General features: G+C 37.5%; 1 protein-coding gene across 1 annotated transcript in view; it reads right to left on the bottom strand.

Moving 5' to 3' along the window:
* Window positions 1-10679, bottom strand: part of CSRNP3 (cysteine and serine rich nuclear protein 3) — a 75751-nt gene extending 65072 nt beyond the window's left edge. Inside the window, exon 1 of the mRNA XM_007074633.3 lies at window positions 10502-10679. Coding sequence (XP_007074695.1) covers window positions 10502-10649 — 148 coding nt within the window. The 5' untranslated portion in view covers window positions 10650-10679. The remainder of the gene's footprint in view (window positions 1-10501) is intronic.
* Window positions 10680-20587: the final 9908 nt, after the last annotated feature.

The following is a 20587-nucleotide window of genomic DNA, read 5'->3' as shown; positions in this document are numbered from 1 at the left end:
CAGTCTCATTTTCTGTCTCTCTTTCTCTTTTTGCTGCGTTATTTGAAAGTAACTCCAAGATATCTATTATTTTTCCTGTAAAACGTCCACATACATCTCTAAGAGATGAGGACTTTGGGCCTGCATATGTTGGATGGGTGATCAGGGACAGTTCCAGAACCTGAAATCTAAATCTAAAGAGTCAATCAATCATGCACAGACTGTTCCAGACATGATCTTAGGGCAAGAAAGGTTTGTTATGTTACACCTGACACTAATATTACACTGCATGTTAACTAACAGGAATTTAAATAAAAACTTAAAAAAAGAAAACTGAGTCAAGATCGATGTGGCTGAATTTTTGAGATGGAGGGAAGAAGGAGAGGGGAGGTTGGGGAGGAGGGCAAAGGCTCAATCATGGAGCTGTACAGGGTTTTGGAGGCCATAGTAATGAGTACATCTGAAAGCAACTTAAGGATTTAAGCAGGAAAGTGGAGATCCAATATACTCCTGCACAGAGATAAGACTGAGGCTCCAACAAGAGAGGAGGCAGAAAACAGCTGGAAGTCTCCTGCAGGGGTCCAGGAGAGAGAGGAAAGACAGATGTCCTTGGCTGGCAACACAAATGGAGGTAAGTGGACAGATTTGAGACATATTTATAGAACACATGACTGTGCTAGGAAAAGCAAATAAGGAAACAAAACCAGAATTCTCAATACGTTGGAATAAAGAGCTACGCTTAATGGTACCATTTATTATGGCTCAACCTGAGGTCCTGATGCTGAATTTAAAGCAAACCAAACCAAACTAAATGAACTGTATTTATATAATGTTAGTGGTCTGACTTGGTAATCCCTTTTTTTCTTAGTTGATTCAAAGGATGGTGAAGGTGAAAGCAACTTGGATTCCCTCAAGTGTGCTGTACAGCTACTGCATAAATAGCTGCACAGCATCCAATTAAACAGTGATGTTTCTGCCTAGGAAAGCTATATATAAGCAAATGAAACCAGAAAGGTACATGCTGGGAATACAGAATTACAGTGGGGCCCTATTTAAAACACAGCTCGCCATTAGATGTATTTGGACATAATAACTGTTATATCAGAATCCTGATATATCACAATGATACCCATCAAAATCATAAATTACACAGTTAGCTTGTAAATCTGTATGTATTTCCACTGATGTCCATGCCCTTATAAAGTCCTACAATAAATGCATTCTTTTTTTGTTTGTATGGTTTAGTTGTACTAAAACAAGACAACGCTTTACAAAGCTAACTGTCATTTATCAAGTATGTAACAGTAATTGTACCTACACCAGTATAAGTCCTAAGAACACACGTTTCAGCTCTGTAAATCTCCAGAAAAGATAAGGTGTGTGTACAAATAACTACAATGTAAGACAGAATACAGTCAGCATTGGAGACATGCTTTAGTGTTAACAGACTATGAGTTTCTACAGAAGCTGAATCATGTCTCATTTACTTTTATATTTCTGGCTCCTAGGACTAGTGCAATGAATAGCAAAGAGTACATGCTTAATAAGTGTCTATTCATTCATCCATTTATCTAAATATTTATTAAGTGCTTACTGGAAGTTAGGCGTACAGAGACCTGTTCCTGACTTTGATGAGCTTACACTCATTCCTTCCAAACTCATTTTGAGTGCCCCGCTTAAAGGGAGAAGGATATATATGGAGGCAGGGTCCTCAATGACAAGAAGGAGCTGCTGTGTATGAGGGAGAAGGTGGCGTGACTTCAGTCTGACACACTCAGTGCTGTGAAATGGGAGAGAAAACTGGGGGCACCGAGCAGGATGGTAGTAGGGCAATAATGAGCAGCTGAATCTGAAAACACAGTGTTTGTCATTTTCTTTAAAACTTCTTTAAAGTTTTTACATATTTGGGGGCACCTGGGTGGCTCAGTCAGTTAACTTTCTGGCTTCAGCTCAGTTCATGATCTTGAAGTTTCTGGGTTTGAACCCCGTGTCGGGTTCTGTGCTGACAGCTCAGAGCCTGGAGCCTGCTTCAGGTTCTGTGTCTACCTCTCTCTCTGCCTCTCCCCTGCTCTCACTCTGTCTCTCTCTCTCATAAATAAACACTTAAAAATTTTAAAAATAAATAAATAAAGTTTTCATGTATTTGCATAAAAAGGAAATATGGAGTGAAGAATATGGGAGGAAAATGGTTAAAAGTCCTGGCCTCCAAATTAAAAAAAAACAAAACAAAAAAAAAAACAAAAGAAAAAAACCAAATAATGAAGTAAATGGTAAAGGGTAGAAAGATATGTAAAAACAAGAGGTGGGTGCTTTACTGGGGAAAACAAGAGGATGAGGTAAAAAAAAAGGAGTTGGGGAGGAAGGACATGGAAGGAAAAGGGGTTGTGGTCTGAGTGTGGAACACTGAAATTTGATTGGTGGTAGAGCTGTTCTAATTTGTAACAATATTCTGGATGAGGCTGTGGACATAAACAGCTGACTGAAATGGAGGTAAAGGACATAAATAGAATAGAAATAAAGACTTCAGAATAGAGGTGGTCAAGGAAATATGAGGCTAATGGTTCAGTGAGCCATCATATGCCTACTGACATCATGGTTTGGGGGGAAATACTGGGATGGAAAGAAGATAGAAAACCACTGCCAAAGTTTTGAATGTTGGTGAAATACCAAAAGACTTAGTAAAGAGCAGGGTAAAATGAGAGACGTGGTAAAGTTTTCACGGAGAAAGAAGTATTTGATGTGAACCTTAAAGCGGGTATAGAACTTCATAGAGACTGGGAGGCAGAGAAGACATTTCAGCCTGAAGGATTGTCTAAATGCCAGAGGAGGCAGCAATGGTTAACTATCTCTGATTCATCACACTGGATCTCTCAGATCTCTCAGATGAAATGATCTGAAAACAACTCCATTGTATTGGAATTGGACTTTACAGTGCATTCCTATGAGTATTTTCTAAATGGACCACTAACTCATATCTATCTTCCTACACTCCAAATTCTCCCAACTACTTAACTTTCATATCCCCAACCAACTAAATACCTACAGATTCAACTGCTCTATGTCTGCTGTTTGGATGGGGACACTGACCTTGTATAAGCACATCTGCAACTGGTTCCAGGTCTGATCTTCCAAGGCCATGCTAAAAGGTTCTTCAACATAAGGGGATGCAGAGGGTCTGGAGATCTCTTATTTTAACAGTAGCTTTGCAGAGGTGTCTTGACCTATGCTGCTTATTTTTTCTTACTTGGTCTCAGCTCTAACTTAAGATGCTATTTTGATCCTTGTTCTTTGAATCATATTATCACAGAGTAGACAGGAGATTTTGAGGGTCACGTGACCCTACCTCCTGCTTAATCAAAGACTTCCCTTGATACACCTGTGTTAGGTTTCTGCCTGAACACTCCTCTATTGTTTGAAAAATCAAAGATTCAGGGATAGATTGCTACATTTATCTATGGGATAGTAAGTTCTCAAAGTAAACCACACTGCTGGATAGACATGATCTGCTCCTGTATCTTAAGTTGTATTTACTACTTGTAGTCTATTATTTTGTCATGTCTGAAAGCACTTAACTCAGAGCCTGTAACATAAGATATACTCTATTTGTTGAAACTGAAACTAAATTTTCAATGCATTTTAACTGCTAGGTTAAGAGAATAGGTTACTTCTAGTACAAAGTTTCATGTCAAAATCTGTTTTCTGTGGATTCTTTATCTCAAACCTCTTTAAGAAATGTGCAGTCAGTGGGACGGAAGAGATACTGGAGAAACAGGCTGACTTGGGTGCACATGGTAGCATATGTATGTCTGTGTATTCAGAGAGAAAAGGGAGACAAGTAAGAAAAGAAAGAGGGAGGGAGGGAAACAGATTATAATCTCAGCCCTTGGGTAAATTAGGAATATATCTCTGAATGGTGATTTCTACTTTTAGAATATAGTTACAATAATAGCTTCTAATCAGACAACAATTCTTGGATAGAAATGAACTCAAGAAGGTGAAAGTGTTTTTTAAATGAAAAAATCGCAACCCTATGTAAAACGTCTACTACCTGCTTTCATATGTAGCTTAGAAGATCTATCCTTTTACCTCTTGATATTTTCACTTCCTAAATACTGTACATGTATTTGTAGAAACACTGTTTCGGGAAAAATAATGTGTTCCTTTCGGGAGGATGTTTCATCACATAGCTTCTCATTACTCGTGTGAAGTGCCAAGAACCTTGAAAGGGCAGGAAAAAAATCATTCCTCTCTAGCTTCTCTGCAGCTTTCCTTTCGACAGTGCTCAAGTACAGGCTGATTGGCTATGGAGCCACAGGGATTTGATGAAACAAAGCGTTCCACAGCAATACAGAATCCAGATGCTTCTATCTCAAGGGAAGTACACGATGTGACCTTGGTTGATGGCTGGTAAGCATGCTAGTTGCCTAGCAAAACTCAGAAGTCCATGAAAAGAGGCCTAATTTCCTTATTGATTTATATTTTGAAGCTTTTATTGTTATAATGTGATGTGCTACAAATTGAATATCTAAGAATGCTTAGAATAGCATGGAATTTTTTACTACTATAGCTGCTGACACATACCAATCTTATCAATGCCTGTATTTGTAATGATAACAAAATGTTGTTACACAATATGTTAATCCCTGCAAAGTACTGAGTACATGGGATATTTTTAATTTGAAAGATGAGCTCATGATGGTGAGATTTAAATAACCACATTACAAAAAATCTCAATGTGAAACTAAATTTGGTTTCCTAATGCCACACAAATTTGATAGTCATCAAAAATCATTCTTTACTCTAAGACAGGTTTTTTTCTGAAAGTAGAGACATATATTAAAGAAACAGGATTCACCACTAATAATATTCCTAAAAGTTTAGATCCACAGATTTACATGCAGATAAGACCACTGCTGATAAGTACATATTTTAATCTAGATGAAAAAAGAAATAAAACATATTTTTAAAATTTGCATATCAATTTTAGGACTAGTGAATAATCTGAAATACATTTCTAGAAACAAGAAACCCTTTTAACTACCCCTTTCACATTAGTTAATATGCCCAGGTCTTTCATACAGTAAATATTCTAGGCAGAATTTTTATCTCTTGATTCTTTGCTTTTCCTACTATTCTTCTCCCTCTCCATAATAAAAATATGGTAAACTAAGCAGACTACTAAATGACAAGGGCATTGTTTAATTAAATCAATTAAATTTCTAAAAATTGTGAAAAATCTCTGCCAGGTTTCATTTAATACAGTTAAATCAGCAATTTAGTAAACGAACACATTGCCAGCCACCACTGATAATAAACAATGAGCTGAAACATTTTGATAAGTTTTTGGACATCATTAAATGTGTCTATTTTCTTCAATAGAAAAATCACTTCAATTACACATAACTTATTAAAGCCTTTACAAGTTAGCGAAGAAACTGGATGATTTAGCGGATCATGCCATTTCAATCAATCTGCTGTCCACATACATGAACACAATTTGAATGACAGTCATCATTTTAGGTTAAGTTTAAGATTTATTTGTTGAGGGAGACATAAAATATCAACAGAAATGAAAATTAATAAATACGAAAATTCATTCATCTTTTTAATACCTCAAAAAATCAAATCATTTTCAGTGCTAAGGTGCCATACCATTTCTTGCCTTTATGACAATAGAAGTAAAATTTTGTATTCTGGTTTCTTTCTTTCTTTCTCTCTTTCTTTCTTGAGAGAGGGTTCAAGTGAGCTAGGGGCAGAGAGAGAGAGAGAGAGAGGGAGGGAGAGAGAGAGAGAGAATCCCACGAGAGGCAGAGAGAGACAGAGAGAAGTGGGGCTCACCCGAAGCAAGGCTCGAGCTCACCCGATGCGGGGCTTACTCACGACCTGTGAGATCATGACCTGAGCTGAAGTCAGATGCTTAACGGACTGAGCCACTCAGGCACCCATGTTTTTCTTAATTTTATCTCATGAGCATTTTATATACTGTCAGAAGATCTTCACAACTATTATGAAAATAATTGTGTAAGTCACCATAATTTAATGGATCATTTCCCTGCTCTTAGACATGTTACTTTTCTCTTCCCCACCTCCTACTCCCATTTTTTGATACTACCACTAACCATCAACATTTTCATTGATGTAGTTTTCCCCTCATTTTTGATGTTTCTCCCTTCAGGTAAATTATCTGAAGTACAGACTCATAGATATGAATATTATTATGGCTCTTATATTTCCCAAGTGCTTTCTAAATTTCACTACCATCAAAATAAAAAGCTTCTGCACAGCAAAGGAAACAATCAACAAAACTAAAAGGCAACCAACGGAATGGGAAAAGATATTTGCAAATGACATATCAGACAAAGGGCTGGTATCCAAAATCTATAAAGAACTCACCAAACTCCACACCCAAAAAACAAATAATCCAGTGAAGAAATGGGCAGAAAACATGAATAGACACTTCTCTAAAGAAGACAACCAGATGGCCAACAGGCACATGAAAAGATGCTCAACATTGCTCCTCATCAGAGAAATACAAATCAAAACCACACTCAAATATCACCTCACGCCAGTCAGAGTGACCAAAATGAACAAATCAGGAGACTATAGATGCTGGAGAGAATGTGGAGAAACGGGAACCCTCTTGCACTGTTGGTGGGAATGCAAACTGGTGCAGCCACTCTGGAAAACAGTGTGGAGGTTCCTCAAAAAATTAAAAATAGACCTACCCTATGACCCAGCAATAGCACTGCTAGGAATTTACCCAAGGGATACAGGAGGGCTGATGCATAGGGGCACTTGTACCCCAATGTTTATAGCAGCACTCTCAACAATAGCCAAATTATGGAAAGAGCCGAAATGTCCATCAACTGATGAATGGATAAAGAAATTGTGGTTTATATACACAATGGAGTACTACGTGGCAATGAGAAAGAATGAAATATGGCCCTTTGTAGCAACGTGGATGGAACTGGAGAGTGTGATGCTAAGTGAAATAAGCCATACAGAGAAAGACAGATACCATATGGTTTCACTCTTATGTGGATCCTGAGAAACTTAACAGAAACCCATCGGGGAAGGGAAGGGAAAAAAACCCTAAAAAACAAAGAGGTTAGAGTGGGAGAGAGCCAAAGCATAAGAGACTCTTAAAAACTTAGAACAAACTGAGGGTTGATGGGGGGTGGGAGGGAGGGAAGGGGAGGTGATGGGTATTGAAGAGGGCATCTTTTGGGATGAGCACTGGGTATTGTATGGAAACCAATTTGACAATAAATTTCATATATTAAAATAAATAAATAAATAAATAAATAAATAAATAAATAGATTTCACTACGATCAGTAGCAATGTATGCACCTATGATTTATACAGTGACTTTCACCAGCACTTAGGTATCAGCAGTTTTTACTGGAGAGGAGTGCTAATCTCACAGATAAAATTTCTGTGATTTCATACTAACAGAATCTCATTAGTATTATTTTAATCTGCATTATTATTACTATTGTTACATGCTTTAAAATTTTGCTAATCATATTTCCTATTGTTTGGATTGCCTCTGGAGGTTATCTAAAAGATTCATATGTGTTTTTAAATTAAATATAATAAATAATATATTTAATATCAGTATTTTGCAATGTGACTTTTTTTGTTACTTCAAAACTCGGGTAATGATCCCTTGTCTGACAAATAAACAATATCCCCCAAATTTGATTTTTTTTAATCTATTTAATCCACCTGGAATATATTTTGGCATATGTTGTGAGATGTGTATCTAAATTACTTCTATTTCAAACTCTAACACCATCACCATTTATTACATACTTCTTCCCTTCCCCATTGCTCTATAAGGCTCTATTCTTTTTTTTTTTTTAATGTTTTTACTTATTTTGAGAGAGACAGAGCATATACTTTTGGGATGTGGGGGAGGGAGAGAGAGAGAGGGAGAGGGAGAATCCCAAGCAGGCTCTGTGTTGTCTGCATAGAACCTGACGTGGGTCTCAATCTCACAGTGAGAGATCATGACCTGAGCCAAAATCAAGAGTTGGACACTCAGTTGACTGAGTCACCCAGGCACCCCTGTAAAACTGTATTCTTACACATTAAACTCTTATATATAACATGCTGAGACTTTCTATACTTTCCTAGATCTAGCACAGTATCAAAAAAGTTAAATTAATAATTTTCTACTATGATTTGATATCTGGAATGGCTTTTCAACATTTATACTGTCTTTTTAAAAATATACCTTTATTCTCATTAGCTTATTTTCCCAAATAGATTTTTATCATTCTATCACCTTCTAAGAAAATCCAATTGAGGCTTTTGAGACTATACTAATATTTATAAATTAATATGGAAAGCTTTAATAACTATTTATCTTTATATCTGGAAACATAACCTACCTCTTTACTAATTCAAAATAAACAACATTTATTTTTTATTCTTTATTTTAGAGAAAGAGAGTGCATGCAAGCAGGGGAGCAGGGCAAAGGAAAAAGAGAGAGAGAGAATCTCAAGCAGTCTGCATGCTCAGCGTGGAGCTTGACTTAGGGTTCGATCCCACAACCCTGGGATCATGACCTCAGCCGATGTCAAGAGTCAGATGCTCAAACAACTGAGCCACCCAAGCGCCCCACAATAAACAATATTTTAAAGATATGTTCAATGCTATATAATTAAAGGGCAGTATGAGATAATGGAAAAAGTGAAGACTATGGAGTGAGGTACACACATACACACATATATATCTAGGCTCAAATCCTGTGTGACCTTGGGCAAGATGTTTAGCCTCTCTGAGCCTTACATATTTCCTCTATAAACTGAAGGTAGTGGTACTTCTAGAATGGACGGAAAGAGTAGGGATAATGTATATCCCTACATTGGAGCTGTATAGCTCCAAAGCTATTAAAGCATTTATATACCCAATAAATATTAGCTATGATCATAATTTTCAATATAAAATGTGCTTAGTAATAAGATTTTACAAAGTTCTTTCATGTGTATTATCTCACTTGTTCTGTTGATCTTCACAAAACTCTACTGGATGATGATAATGATGTTATTACCACTGTTAATACTAAGACCTAATACGTACACATGTATCTTCTTTTAAATCAAAAACACAAGCTCATTTCATATCATCATGACATATATAAATGTATTTGCAGATTATTTACATTACACAATTGCCTTGTCCCTGAATACTTTATGATTTTTTTGTTGTGATAATTATAATTGCTCTTTCTTTATATTTTCTATTAGTTTTGCTTGTTTAAAGGAATGCTTTTGATTTTAGTTTGTTTCATGCTCAACAGTTTTATTGAGATCTTTATTTCCTTTAAAATTATTGTTTATTCTTTTGGTTTTCTGGGTTTTCACATTTCCAAATTATATTCCATGTTATAGGATTGCATATTAATAAAATCAGCCACTTAACTGAAAAATGGAAAAACTAAGACTAGTTATCTCTCATGGTATCATGATATGGTAAAATCTTCCTGTTGGAAAATAACTTTAAGAAGATCATTTAGCTATTACTAGCCAGTTTCTTTTAGCTTGCAGATTGTATTAAGAATTTTCTGGGGGCTCTGAGCCTGAGTGTCTCAGTCAGTTAAGTGTCTAACTTCGGCTCAGGTCGTGATCTCATAGCTCGTGAGTTCAAGCCCCGCATGGGGCTCTGTGCTGACAGCTCAGAACCTGAAGCCTGCTTTGGCTAACACACAGTGTGACAGAAAGAGGAATCAATGAGAAGGCATACATCTCTATTTTTTCTTTGTGGGCTTTAAATATTATTCTTGGGGATAAAGAATAAAGGAATGAGTAGAAAGAAGTATAAACCACATGCACTTACACACTTGGGAGAGTTTTGTACCCTTCTTGTCTCTTATTGCAGGGGTGGCACGTTCTTTCTCATTATAACTTAGACTTCCCGCTCCCAAATACATCTATTTTTTCCCGCCCCAGAATATCATTTCAGCTTTGGGAGGATAAATTTCTGTGTCTGGACTTGTCTTTCCCCAAATATTCTCAGTAGGGTGCTCCCTTTTAAAATTAATAATAATGAAATACAATTTTGCGGGCGCCTGGGTGGCTCGGTTAGGCGGCTGTCTTCGGCTCCGGTCACAATCTCAGGGTTTGTGGGTTTGAGTCCCACATTGGGCTCTGCGCTGACAGCGCAGAGCCTACTTCAGATCCTCTGCCTCCCTCTCTCTCTGCCCCACCCCTGCTCTCTCCCTCTCTCATTCTCTCTCAAAAATAAACATTTAAAAAATTAAAAAAATACCATTTTTTCATTGAATCAGTTGGTTAACACTATCAAAATAATCCACTCCCAAAAGCAATCCAAATAAAAGCATCTACTGATACCTCAAAAATGCTTCTTTTTTTACTTAATCATGTTTTGCTTTTAAATCAATTACAAGGACAAAACAAAACTAGTAATAAAGGTTCAAAACAATGACCAAGATGATACAATTATTTTCACTGCAGAACCAGACAATTAGCTTAAGGTATGGTTTCCGTACTCACGGGGAAAATGATTAGAAGTGGATGGATTGACACTGTCCCCACTGTCAGCACTCTCGCTGCTGGAAACTTCATCATCTGATTCCCGCACAGAGGAGCAGGGTGAAGAGCCGTCAACTTCTTCAAACTTCCTCTTTAAAATTCCACTCATAGCTGCAGCGCTGTCACATGTACCTGTAACAGGAACGGGAGCAATGAAGCATTGAAATATTTGACCGCTAGATGTGTAGCCAAGGTCTCCAGAGTCATTTTTATGTGTGTGTTTTTTTTTTTTATACATGAGCTGAGTCTTTCCTTGAAAGGATCACTAAGCAGTTTTTTTAAAATATTTTCAAACTAACAAAACTTAAACTAAAATTAAATACGAGCAATTGACCATTTGGTTACCAACAATTTTTTAAAGACAGCTTATTTTAATATAATTTCTCTATTCCTTTTTGTTGGCAAATTGAGAAAATCTACCTGAGTCCATGAAATCCTGTAATGAAAAAAGTGTCAATATCCCCCAAAGTCTTAAATGATTACTGCCTTACATAAAATTCATCCAGAAGAAACACAGATAAGTATGCAAAAACCTCATACTCAAGTTTTAAAATGCAAGAGCCTAATTAGCTGAACACAACAAAGCATATGAAATCGGTTCTAAATTTTAGGTAGTTTTCATTTCAATACTGCAATTAGATGAAATGTGTTCCCATGATACCTGGTTACCAAAGCTGTTTCCACTGTTTCAGAAACTTCCTAAGGCTATTTACCTGGGAAACAGCCTTTAGTGGGCAGGGGGAAAGGTGGGGGTAGTTTCTCCTAAATGCTTTCTCTAGGATGAATGGGCTTTCCTCTCTCCTTGGGCTGCCCTTTCTCCACCTTCCCCATTTACCTTGACATGTGCACAGTCAGCTAAAGAGCATAAACTTTCCTTGCAGTGTAAGGATATTTCGGGGAATAACCTATATATAAATTAGCTTAGATATGTATGTACATGGTCTTCCATTGCTAAATTAGGTTAACTTAGCTAAAAGTATTACTAAGTTGATTCCATGCATTCCAACTTCTATCTCATTTACGTCAGCTAATTTTAAGTCTCATTTGAGTTCGTGAAACCGTTATCTCCTTTTCCTGCCAGAGTGAAGCCATCAGTCCTGTTGATCAAGAGAAAGCAAGACCCTTGAAACTATTCTAGATACTGCCCTCAGACATCTCTGAAGTCACCCCTTCTCTGTGAAGATCACACAGCAAGGCAGCACGCCCAGGTCCCCTCAGCTGAGCCAGCTCTCTCGAAAAGTCTAATTCTGTAGTTTTTAAAGTGGGTTACTTGGATTAGCAGAATCAGCATCACTGGGGAGGGCCACTGGCCCCACTTCAGATCTACTGAATCAGACACTTCCAGGAGGTAGTGCCTGGCACTCTGTGTACTCATATCGGAGGACCACTTGTCTAATTTCTAGTCTGCTCTCCAGCAGCTCCCTTCCTTGGGGGTGTCCACTTCCTAGTCCTAGAGAGTGACAAAACCCAGTACTTAAAACCTAGTCAAAATCTCTTCTTTGGCCATCTTTGTGTGTTTTCTAGTAAAATTAAATATAGTATTAAATGTCTCATAAGGATTTACCATTAATTTCAATATTTTCCATTCATCTGAGTACATGTTGAGCTACTGGTATGTATATGCTTGACTCCTTGGGTGGAGTAGGTGACACAAAAGGGAGTAGAACATGTTCACTGCCCTCAAGGAGCAAACACCCACTATGCGGCTCCATCAAATTGAGAGTACTCCCAAATTCATGTTCTACTGCCTTGTTGTACTAAATCACGTCTTTTACATGACTTATACTAACAATGGAGAGAACAGACGCCATAAGAAGATATTGCACTGTCCACTCTTCTGAGAATAAAATCTCTACCCTGACTCTGATTTTACCACTATTCAAATTAGCATATTATTTTCTCTATCTTAAAGAGTGTGAAATGCATAAAATGTGCATGCATATTGCAGATCTGAGCAGGGCAAGAGAACAAAAGATATTTTAAGTAAAGTTCTTGAAATAAAAGTAGGACAGGATATAAATTTTAAAATGGTTCACTTCAAACAAGATGCAAAGTAATTCATGAGGGAGAGCCTCCAAGACACAAAGTAATATAAGATGGAAACCCATGTTTAAAAAGTACGTTCTTATAATAAGATAGTGCAATGGGAACAGTTACAAACCATATCCGTAAGTTCCCTCCGTTCCCAGCTTCCTTAGGAAAGGCAGATTTCTCAAGAACCAAAGACATTCAATTGCACCACAGACAACAATGTTTCAATATGGTAAAGCGGTACTTGGTACTCTTCCTTGTTTGCTTCCTCAGGAATAAGAGGGGAACTTTTTGGAGGGATGACAAGGAAATTGAAAAGTCTCTTTTTCTTTTTGTTATTATATTTTGGGACTGGCAAGCAATGGAGTTGAAGGTTAGATACAATTTCTGTCTACATCTTTAAGGCTGAAAGAACCTGAGCTAGACCCAGCTCAAAGGAAAGGAAGAACTGACCCTTTAGGTTGGGGTTAGTATATAAGCTAGAAATTAAATATTCAAATAATTACAGGGGCACCTGGATGGCTCAGTCAGTTAAGTGTCTGGCTCTTGATTTTAGCTCAGGTCACAATCCCTAGGTCATGAGTTCGAGGCCAACTTCAGGCTCTGTGCTGGCATTGCGGAGCCTGCTTGAGATTCTCTCTCTCTGCCCCTCACCCACCTGTCTCTCACAAAATAAAGAAATAAACTTAAAAAAATTCAAATTATTACAGAAGTGCATAACCTTAACATACATATGATACTGGTTAAGTGCTGATTGCTTGTGCAGCAAACAAGCATAATACTTGTCTAGTTGCACTGCCTTTAAAAAATATTATGTGAGTGTAATAAGAAGTCATGACAAATCATGAGGCCAAATGACCCATCGCTTAAAGGAATGTAACCCTTCATTTAAACCCAACAGTGGAGTGGTAAAAAGATCATGTGGTTTTCTTCTACATCGTCTATACTATCTCACTGGGGAAGAGAAGAATATGCAAATTTAGAGGGAAGGCCCTGTTAATAGAGAAGTTGTATATACCTGGTTTGCTTGTGTCCTGTATTGATTCAGAATTTGAGGACAATATGTGGCTAGTTAGGTACAGATGCTATAGGGAGTACAACGAATGCTTGTCTTACGGCTGCCACAGCTCCTTAAATATCCACTTATCATATTTTTGTTCCTAAAGATGAGGCATAATTAAACTTCATGGATGTGAAGCCAATGAAAAAGTGGTCAACATTTCAAATTGGCTTTATATAGCATCAAAGCCCAAAGAACAGAAGATAAATCTGGACAGGCATTAATCTGTTCTAAATGTGAGAAGCTGAAAATCTAAGCCTCAATAACAGCCATTTTAACACAGCTACTGTTTTCCAATTCATGAAACATATGCTAGTCAAGAGCATCACCATTTCTCATTTGGACTAGGACAAGAGCCTCCTAATTACTCTCTCCCATCCACTACTGTTTGCTTTAGATGTGTTTTCCAGGTTGCAGGCAGAATGATAAATCTAAAATGCAAATCTGATCATGTGAGTCTATAGCTTAAAACTCTTAAGTGGCTTTGGATTGCCTTAGGATGAGTTCAAAATCCTCAAAATGGCTTATAAAGTCCTTAACAATCTACTTTACCTAACCTCTTCATCTTCATTTTGAGCCATTGCCTTGTTGCCAGTATCTTAGCTCTAATAATCTTTCAGTTTTCCAACCTGCCATTTCTCTCTGGCTTCCAGGCCTTTTGATATATTGTTCCTTCTGATCCCCTTTTTAATTCTTTTCCCATAGCAATTACCATCTTCTAAATCCATGTTATTTATTTATATATTTCGATGTTTATTATCTATCGCTTTCATACCCTGCTACAAGATACAAGGGCAAGGATCTTTGTTTTCTTTACTGAGTACCAATGGTTTAGAACAGTGTCTTATATATTATAGATGCTCAATAAATATTTGTTGATGAATGCATAGAACCCTTCCATTTCTATACTTTAATTACTTATCAGTGTCTGTTTTCTCTGCTAGACTGAAAGCTCCATGAAGCAGAAATCAAGTTCATCTCATTCACCACTCTCTCTTTCCTCACTAACAAAATATCTGGCATTTTTGATTGGATGAGAATCAAAATGAAAGATGAAATTGACCTCAAAACGTCATACTTTTTTTTTTTTTTTTTGCTTGCAAGCAGCCCAAAAGCAAATTCTAGCTAACTTAAGCACAAAGACATCTGTTGGAAAAATACTGAACTAGTTCATGCAATCTAAGATAGAGCTGAAATCCAAAATTAAAGGAATGCAGGAGTAAGGACAGCTTCTAAGGTTATGACTGTAGAAATTCCTTATCTTTTTTCTAGAGCACCACTGTTACCAGGTTTAAGTCCAGCAACTTCTCTCTATGTCTCACAGTTCAAGTTTAGTGTTCCAAGGAGTGAGTAATGCTTTCGCCCATCTTGGGTCAGGGGTCAGCCCTTTGATCACTCAACTACATGGCTGGAAGGCAAAGAGCCACACAATTAGGTACTACTCCAGAGAATCTTACTCAGAGGCCTCAATAAGTTCAATTGTACTTCAAAGCCAATATTTTCTTCTTGTCTAACACTGATTTATCCTAATTTTTTCATTCATTAATAGAGTCCATGAATTCACCACTTGGACAGCTTCCCCTTTCTCTGCACCCTCGTGCCTTTTCTCTTGCCAAATTAATAACCACTTCATTATAAAACTCCAATAAGCATCTTGTGATCTTGGATCTCTGCTATTCTTCACTAACATATACTATTGCTCTCAACTTTTTATTAGATATAACCATTGTTCAGAAGCGTTGGAGCACATTTAATGAAAAAGTAGTAGAGAGTATAAATGTTTTCAAATCTCTATACACACACACATACACACAAATACTGATGAACTACACTAGATGTTCTATGGTTACAAGTGCAATTCTTTTGTTTAATGTATTTCTGGAAAAATATCAGAAGACAGAAGGATGTAGACTGAAGTAAGTGGGAGAGCTTCACTAAGAATGCCAAATCAAGACGCTGGACGAAAATGTACATTTTAATGCATTTGGAAGAATGACTGAAGCTAACTTCGGGTATTTGCTGGAATTATGTTCATATCACTCTCTTCTGACAACGTAAAAATTTCATAGCTTTCATAGGTAACTCGTTGAGTTCTTACTATCCCACTTCTATTCACCTAATGTTTAACCCTGTTTTCTTTTTTCATTCTGTCCTTATTTCATAATGCTTTGTTATGTGCTGTAAGGAAATTACCACAGAAAATATGCCTTAAGAATATCATCAATCCCCAAATTCTGAGGAGCAAGTTATCTGATTTGCAGAACCACTTTGGGGTTGCCAGATTTAGCAAATAAAAATATAGGACACCCAGTTAAATTTGAATTTTAGATAAAAGATGAAATCACCTTCAAGATATATTTGTATTTATTATTTGTAGTTTATCTGAAATGTAAATTTAATTGAGTATCCACAATTTCTTCTGACAACCCTAAGGGGTGTTCTCAGCTCTGGAGGAGAAAGAAGAATGACTAGAATGTAACAAAAACATCTACATACGAAATGCCACCTACTGGGGCACCTGGATGGTGCTCCACCTGGAGCTACATTACCTGAATATTCCTGTCCTTTACCAAACAGATGAAACTGAATAAATAAAACCTGAAAGGTAATTAGGGTGAATCATGAGTTTATCAAATAATTAAAGAAAGGTGAGGGGGTGAGTACTGGTTAATAGATTAAGGGCAGGCCAGACCTATCACTAGTGCAGGAAGAAGTGAATTTAAAAGGAAGTAATTCTGGCATGGCAAGAATTTCCTTCTATGAGAATGAGGAGATCTTTTTAGTGAAATGCTACCTCCTCCCTGGCTTGGTGGAAAAAAAAAGATGAGCTGTGAGTTCGTGGTTCATCTGACCTGGTAATTCTTTATTCCGTGGAGACTGCCGAGACCAGAAGCCTTCCATGGTACTCCCTTAGGAAAAAAGGGATACATCTGGAACCCCTCTGTTCACTTTCTTGTGGGGGCCTGGGTTTGTCCTTTGCATTGCTGCCTTGCTAGTTTTGTAGTTAAGCAAAGTGAGAGCCCTCTTAACTGCAAGGGTCATTAACAAAGACACTTTCACCTTGGTGACGTGACATACATCAAGTGGCACATTCCCCTGCATTACATGCCATGGAGGACATCTCTCCATGACTTCTCAAAGAACAAAATAATTTATTTTACGACCTCATCAAATTTTCCAACAAGCACAAAAAGCTAAGAAACTATGATAAAATTCTACTCCAAGGACTTTGATAAGACGAGGCTGCTTGCTTCCATCAGCAGTGGGCCTCAGGCCCAGGAAACACCAGTGTCAGGATTAAGTTGCATGGAAAGAAAAGCTAACTTTTCTTTACTTTCACTCAGAATGGAAAGCAATTTTGATGCTTCTTCTGGTTGCTTCACCAAATTCAAATGATGAGCTGAGCAGCACTGCAAACAGGTTGACAAAAATACTGGTGTGTGGCTCATCTGTGATAGCAGGTGGGAAAAGCCTAGCTGGCAAAAGCAAGATTATTCACAATGTCACACTTTATCAGCCAGATCGTTACTGGGCCAGATAGAGGATGAAGAGGACAGTTGCTCAATTGATGGCGTATAGGTCTTATTCCAATATTTAAGAAAGCAAAGCTTAGCAAAAAAAAAAAAAAATCATACTGTATTATTTTGAATCCTTTGGTGCAATATCTTTAATTATCCAGATGTGTTCCTAACTATTGGGGTACATTTTAATCAACTTAGTTTGTATTAAATCCTTTTCATCCCCAATTATTTTTTTAAACCATGCTTTTGAGTAATCTGTTATGTTTGGCCCTAACACTGACATTACTACTGCCCTGACACTATTCTGTTAATCAAGCACAGACTATAGACTAAAGTCTCTGCTAAATGAGATAATCATTATTTGAAGAAGTTGGCATCAGATGCTATGCCTTAAACACGCATCGCTCCACACGTTCTCAGAATGCTTATGCATTTCTCTTATTAAAAAAGAAAAGAGGGGATATCTTTTTCCACAATACTAAGGCCATTTCTGCTTTAACCCATTTGGCAAGAAACTGACATATCTGCCTCCAAGAGGATAGGGATTTGGCAAGGATTTCGCAAGGTAAAATCCTGCAAGGTGTTTCCACGGGGCACCACCAATGTGAAAAATGCTGCTGGTGGCTTGCCAATGTGAGAAGCGCAAGTTGGCCAAATACACCTCTTGCCCAGGTGCCTGTTTAAGCCAAGAACCCTGGGGGCACTCCTGTCTAATGAATATTTTTGTTGGAGAAATGATTGCAGGGTTCCCCAATTATGTATGAGTTCCTTGTGCCAGAGTTGCCTGTGACCTTGAGTTAAAGGTCTGAGTTACTTTATGTGCTTTGGATCTCAAAATTTTTGCAGCTTGCTGATCTGCAGCTTGAGAATCTTATGAAAGAAATGAATGCTTTCCACAGAAAAAAAGGGCAGATAAGTACAAATGCATGCCATCTAACCATGGACTCCCTGGTCAAGAGCCTCCACTCTGGTGATTTATCCCACTTCCTCAGCTTGGGTGGATATTCAGAACCTGGAGAAATGATTTCTTATGGACACATTAGTTCAAAGTATCAAAGAAGCTTAAGAATCTGTTGTCTCCTGTTCCTTTTACCACCAGGATCATCCACTTCCTAGAGCAGGGTCTTTCCAACTTCTTTGGTTTCTTCTACTCTCAGGGAGACATTCCATAACAATTTTAGGGGCTCCTTTCTTCACTGTTTTCTTGGCTACCACCTACTACTCTAAAACGACTACCCCAAACTGACCTCCTCTATAACTCTGTATCTTGGTGGATGATTCTGGATTGCAGTACACTCTCCCCAAAACAGTGTCTGTCTTTCCTAAAAGGTAGTTGGAGTGCCTTGATCCATTTATAATACTGGTCAGCTTTTAGTGAGCACTGACTATGGGTTAGACTCTTTGTACCTATACTCTGTAATCTTTTTCCCAATCCTCCAAGGTTATTTTAACAAAAGAAAGCAAGCTTTCAGAAATCTAGATCATCTTCCCAAAAGGCCTCACCCAGACTTTCCCTTAAAAATATTCCCTGACCAGCACCCCACTGGGTTAAGTGATCTCTCTGCATTTCACAGCTCCCAGTGCTTATCACTCTTTATCATAATTGCTGGCTTGCCTGCCATTTTCTCACACTTGACTGTAAGGTTCCTCATGGACTGAAGATGTACTCCAGTGCTTGCTCAGTAAATGAATGGCCATCAATTTGGAGTCTAATCCTGGATGAGCTACTAACGAGTGGCCTAATTTTAAGTAAGAGGATTACCTCCTTGGGTCTCAATTTCCACTTCTGTCAAAATAAGGGGCAGACATAACTAGTGAGAATGGCTCTAATGCAATGCATTCCCCACTACCTGGTCATAAAAGCCATAAAAGCTTGGTCATATGACTCTATCTGGCAGGGGGGCCCCAAGAAGTTTTCCATGTTACCTGCCATTGAGATTAGTTACCATCCATATAAGAAAGACAGAACTTGGTTTTTAACCCCTCTTAACCCTAAGCATTGTTCATTAGTTGATATTTGGCAACAGGGCATACTAGAATACATGTGAACTAGAAGCCAAAAGTCCTTTCCTCCAGGATGTTTTTTTAGTTAGCAAGAGCAGACAAAACTAACCAAGAGCATGATAAGGCTTTTAAAACTGTTGAAAACTGATCAAGTGCCCATTGTAAGCCTATTTTTCTTACTCTAACAAAAGTGCCAATGAAAAATTTATTTTATGTGCTTGCTATTAAGGCTAAAGAACAGTACTTAGCCTAATTCCTTTGGCGAATAGCAATACTTACGCATTCAGGGAAAAAAAGACCTCACATACTTAGAAGAATTTAGAATTATTACTGCAACACTAAGAGATAACATTTTTTTTTTCCTCCTTAGCACTTAAGAAGTTTCTCTTCAGTCTTTTAGAAAGCTTCTGATTAAATAATAAAGTAGACTAGCGAGTGTAGATCAAAGGGTATTTAAAGGATATGATATCCTTTTCTTCCAGAAGAATCATAAGAATAGTCCAAAGGGAAAGGAACTTTGAAGACATTTTCCCCATAAAGTACTCTAAAGTGGACATCAGAGCAAAATATGGCCAAGCTTTGAGACCATACCCATCTAAGCACTGGGATCCTGCCAAAGACACTGTGCAAAAAATAGAGGAGATTTTTAAAATTAGAATAAGTGGAAAAAAGTACTTTGGACATGCTTTAAAATGAATCACCACCTTAAGGCAAGGTATAGATTTTACTACCTGAGGTAGAGAACGAGTTATTCAGCCTCCAGCTCACACTGCATTATAGAGCAATTAGTAAAAATAATATAGACTGTAAGATTAAATACCTGGGTTTTCAAGTCTCAGTGAAGGTTCTACTGGCACAGATGAAAACTGGTTCAAAATGGAAATAAGTCACATCAAATTCATACAATCTTCTAAAATTTGGAAACTCACTATTTAGAGAAGTTTCACCATTCAAACAAGTTTGACAAAAGCAGAGTCATGATACTCCTTCCCATCAATTATCCAACATTTGTTATCAATGTATACTTATCAAAAAGCACTTCTGGGTGTGCTACTATTAAAATAACTTTTTTTAATTAAAATTTTTTTTAATTTAAATTTTATTTTTTAAAGAGAGAATGCACATGTGCAAGAGAGAAAGAGAGGGAGGAGGAGATGGAGAGACAGAGGGAATCCCAACGAGACTCCACATTCAGGGCAGAGCCTGACTTGGGACTCGATATCACGACCCTGTGATCATGACCTGAGCCGAAATCAAGAGTTGGACACTCAACCAACTGAGCCACCCGGTTGCCCAACTATTAAAATAATTTTAAGTAAAAAGTGTCGATATATTTTTTAAGTTTCTTTTGAAAAATTCTTGTGACTATATCAGTTTACACAGTATCTCTTTTTTTTTAAGATTTATTTTTGTGAGAAAGAGAGGCGAAAA

Source organism: Panthera tigris, chromosome C1 (genome assembly GCF_018350195.1).
Source record: "Panthera tigris isolate Pti1 chromosome C1, P.tigris_Pti1_mat1.1, whole genome shotgun sequence".
Lineage (NCBI taxonomy): Eukaryota > Metazoa > Chordata > Mammalia > Carnivora > Felidae > Panthera > Panthera tigris.
Note: the sequence above shows the minus strand (reverse complement) of the source record. Positions and strands in the feature narration are given on the sequence as shown.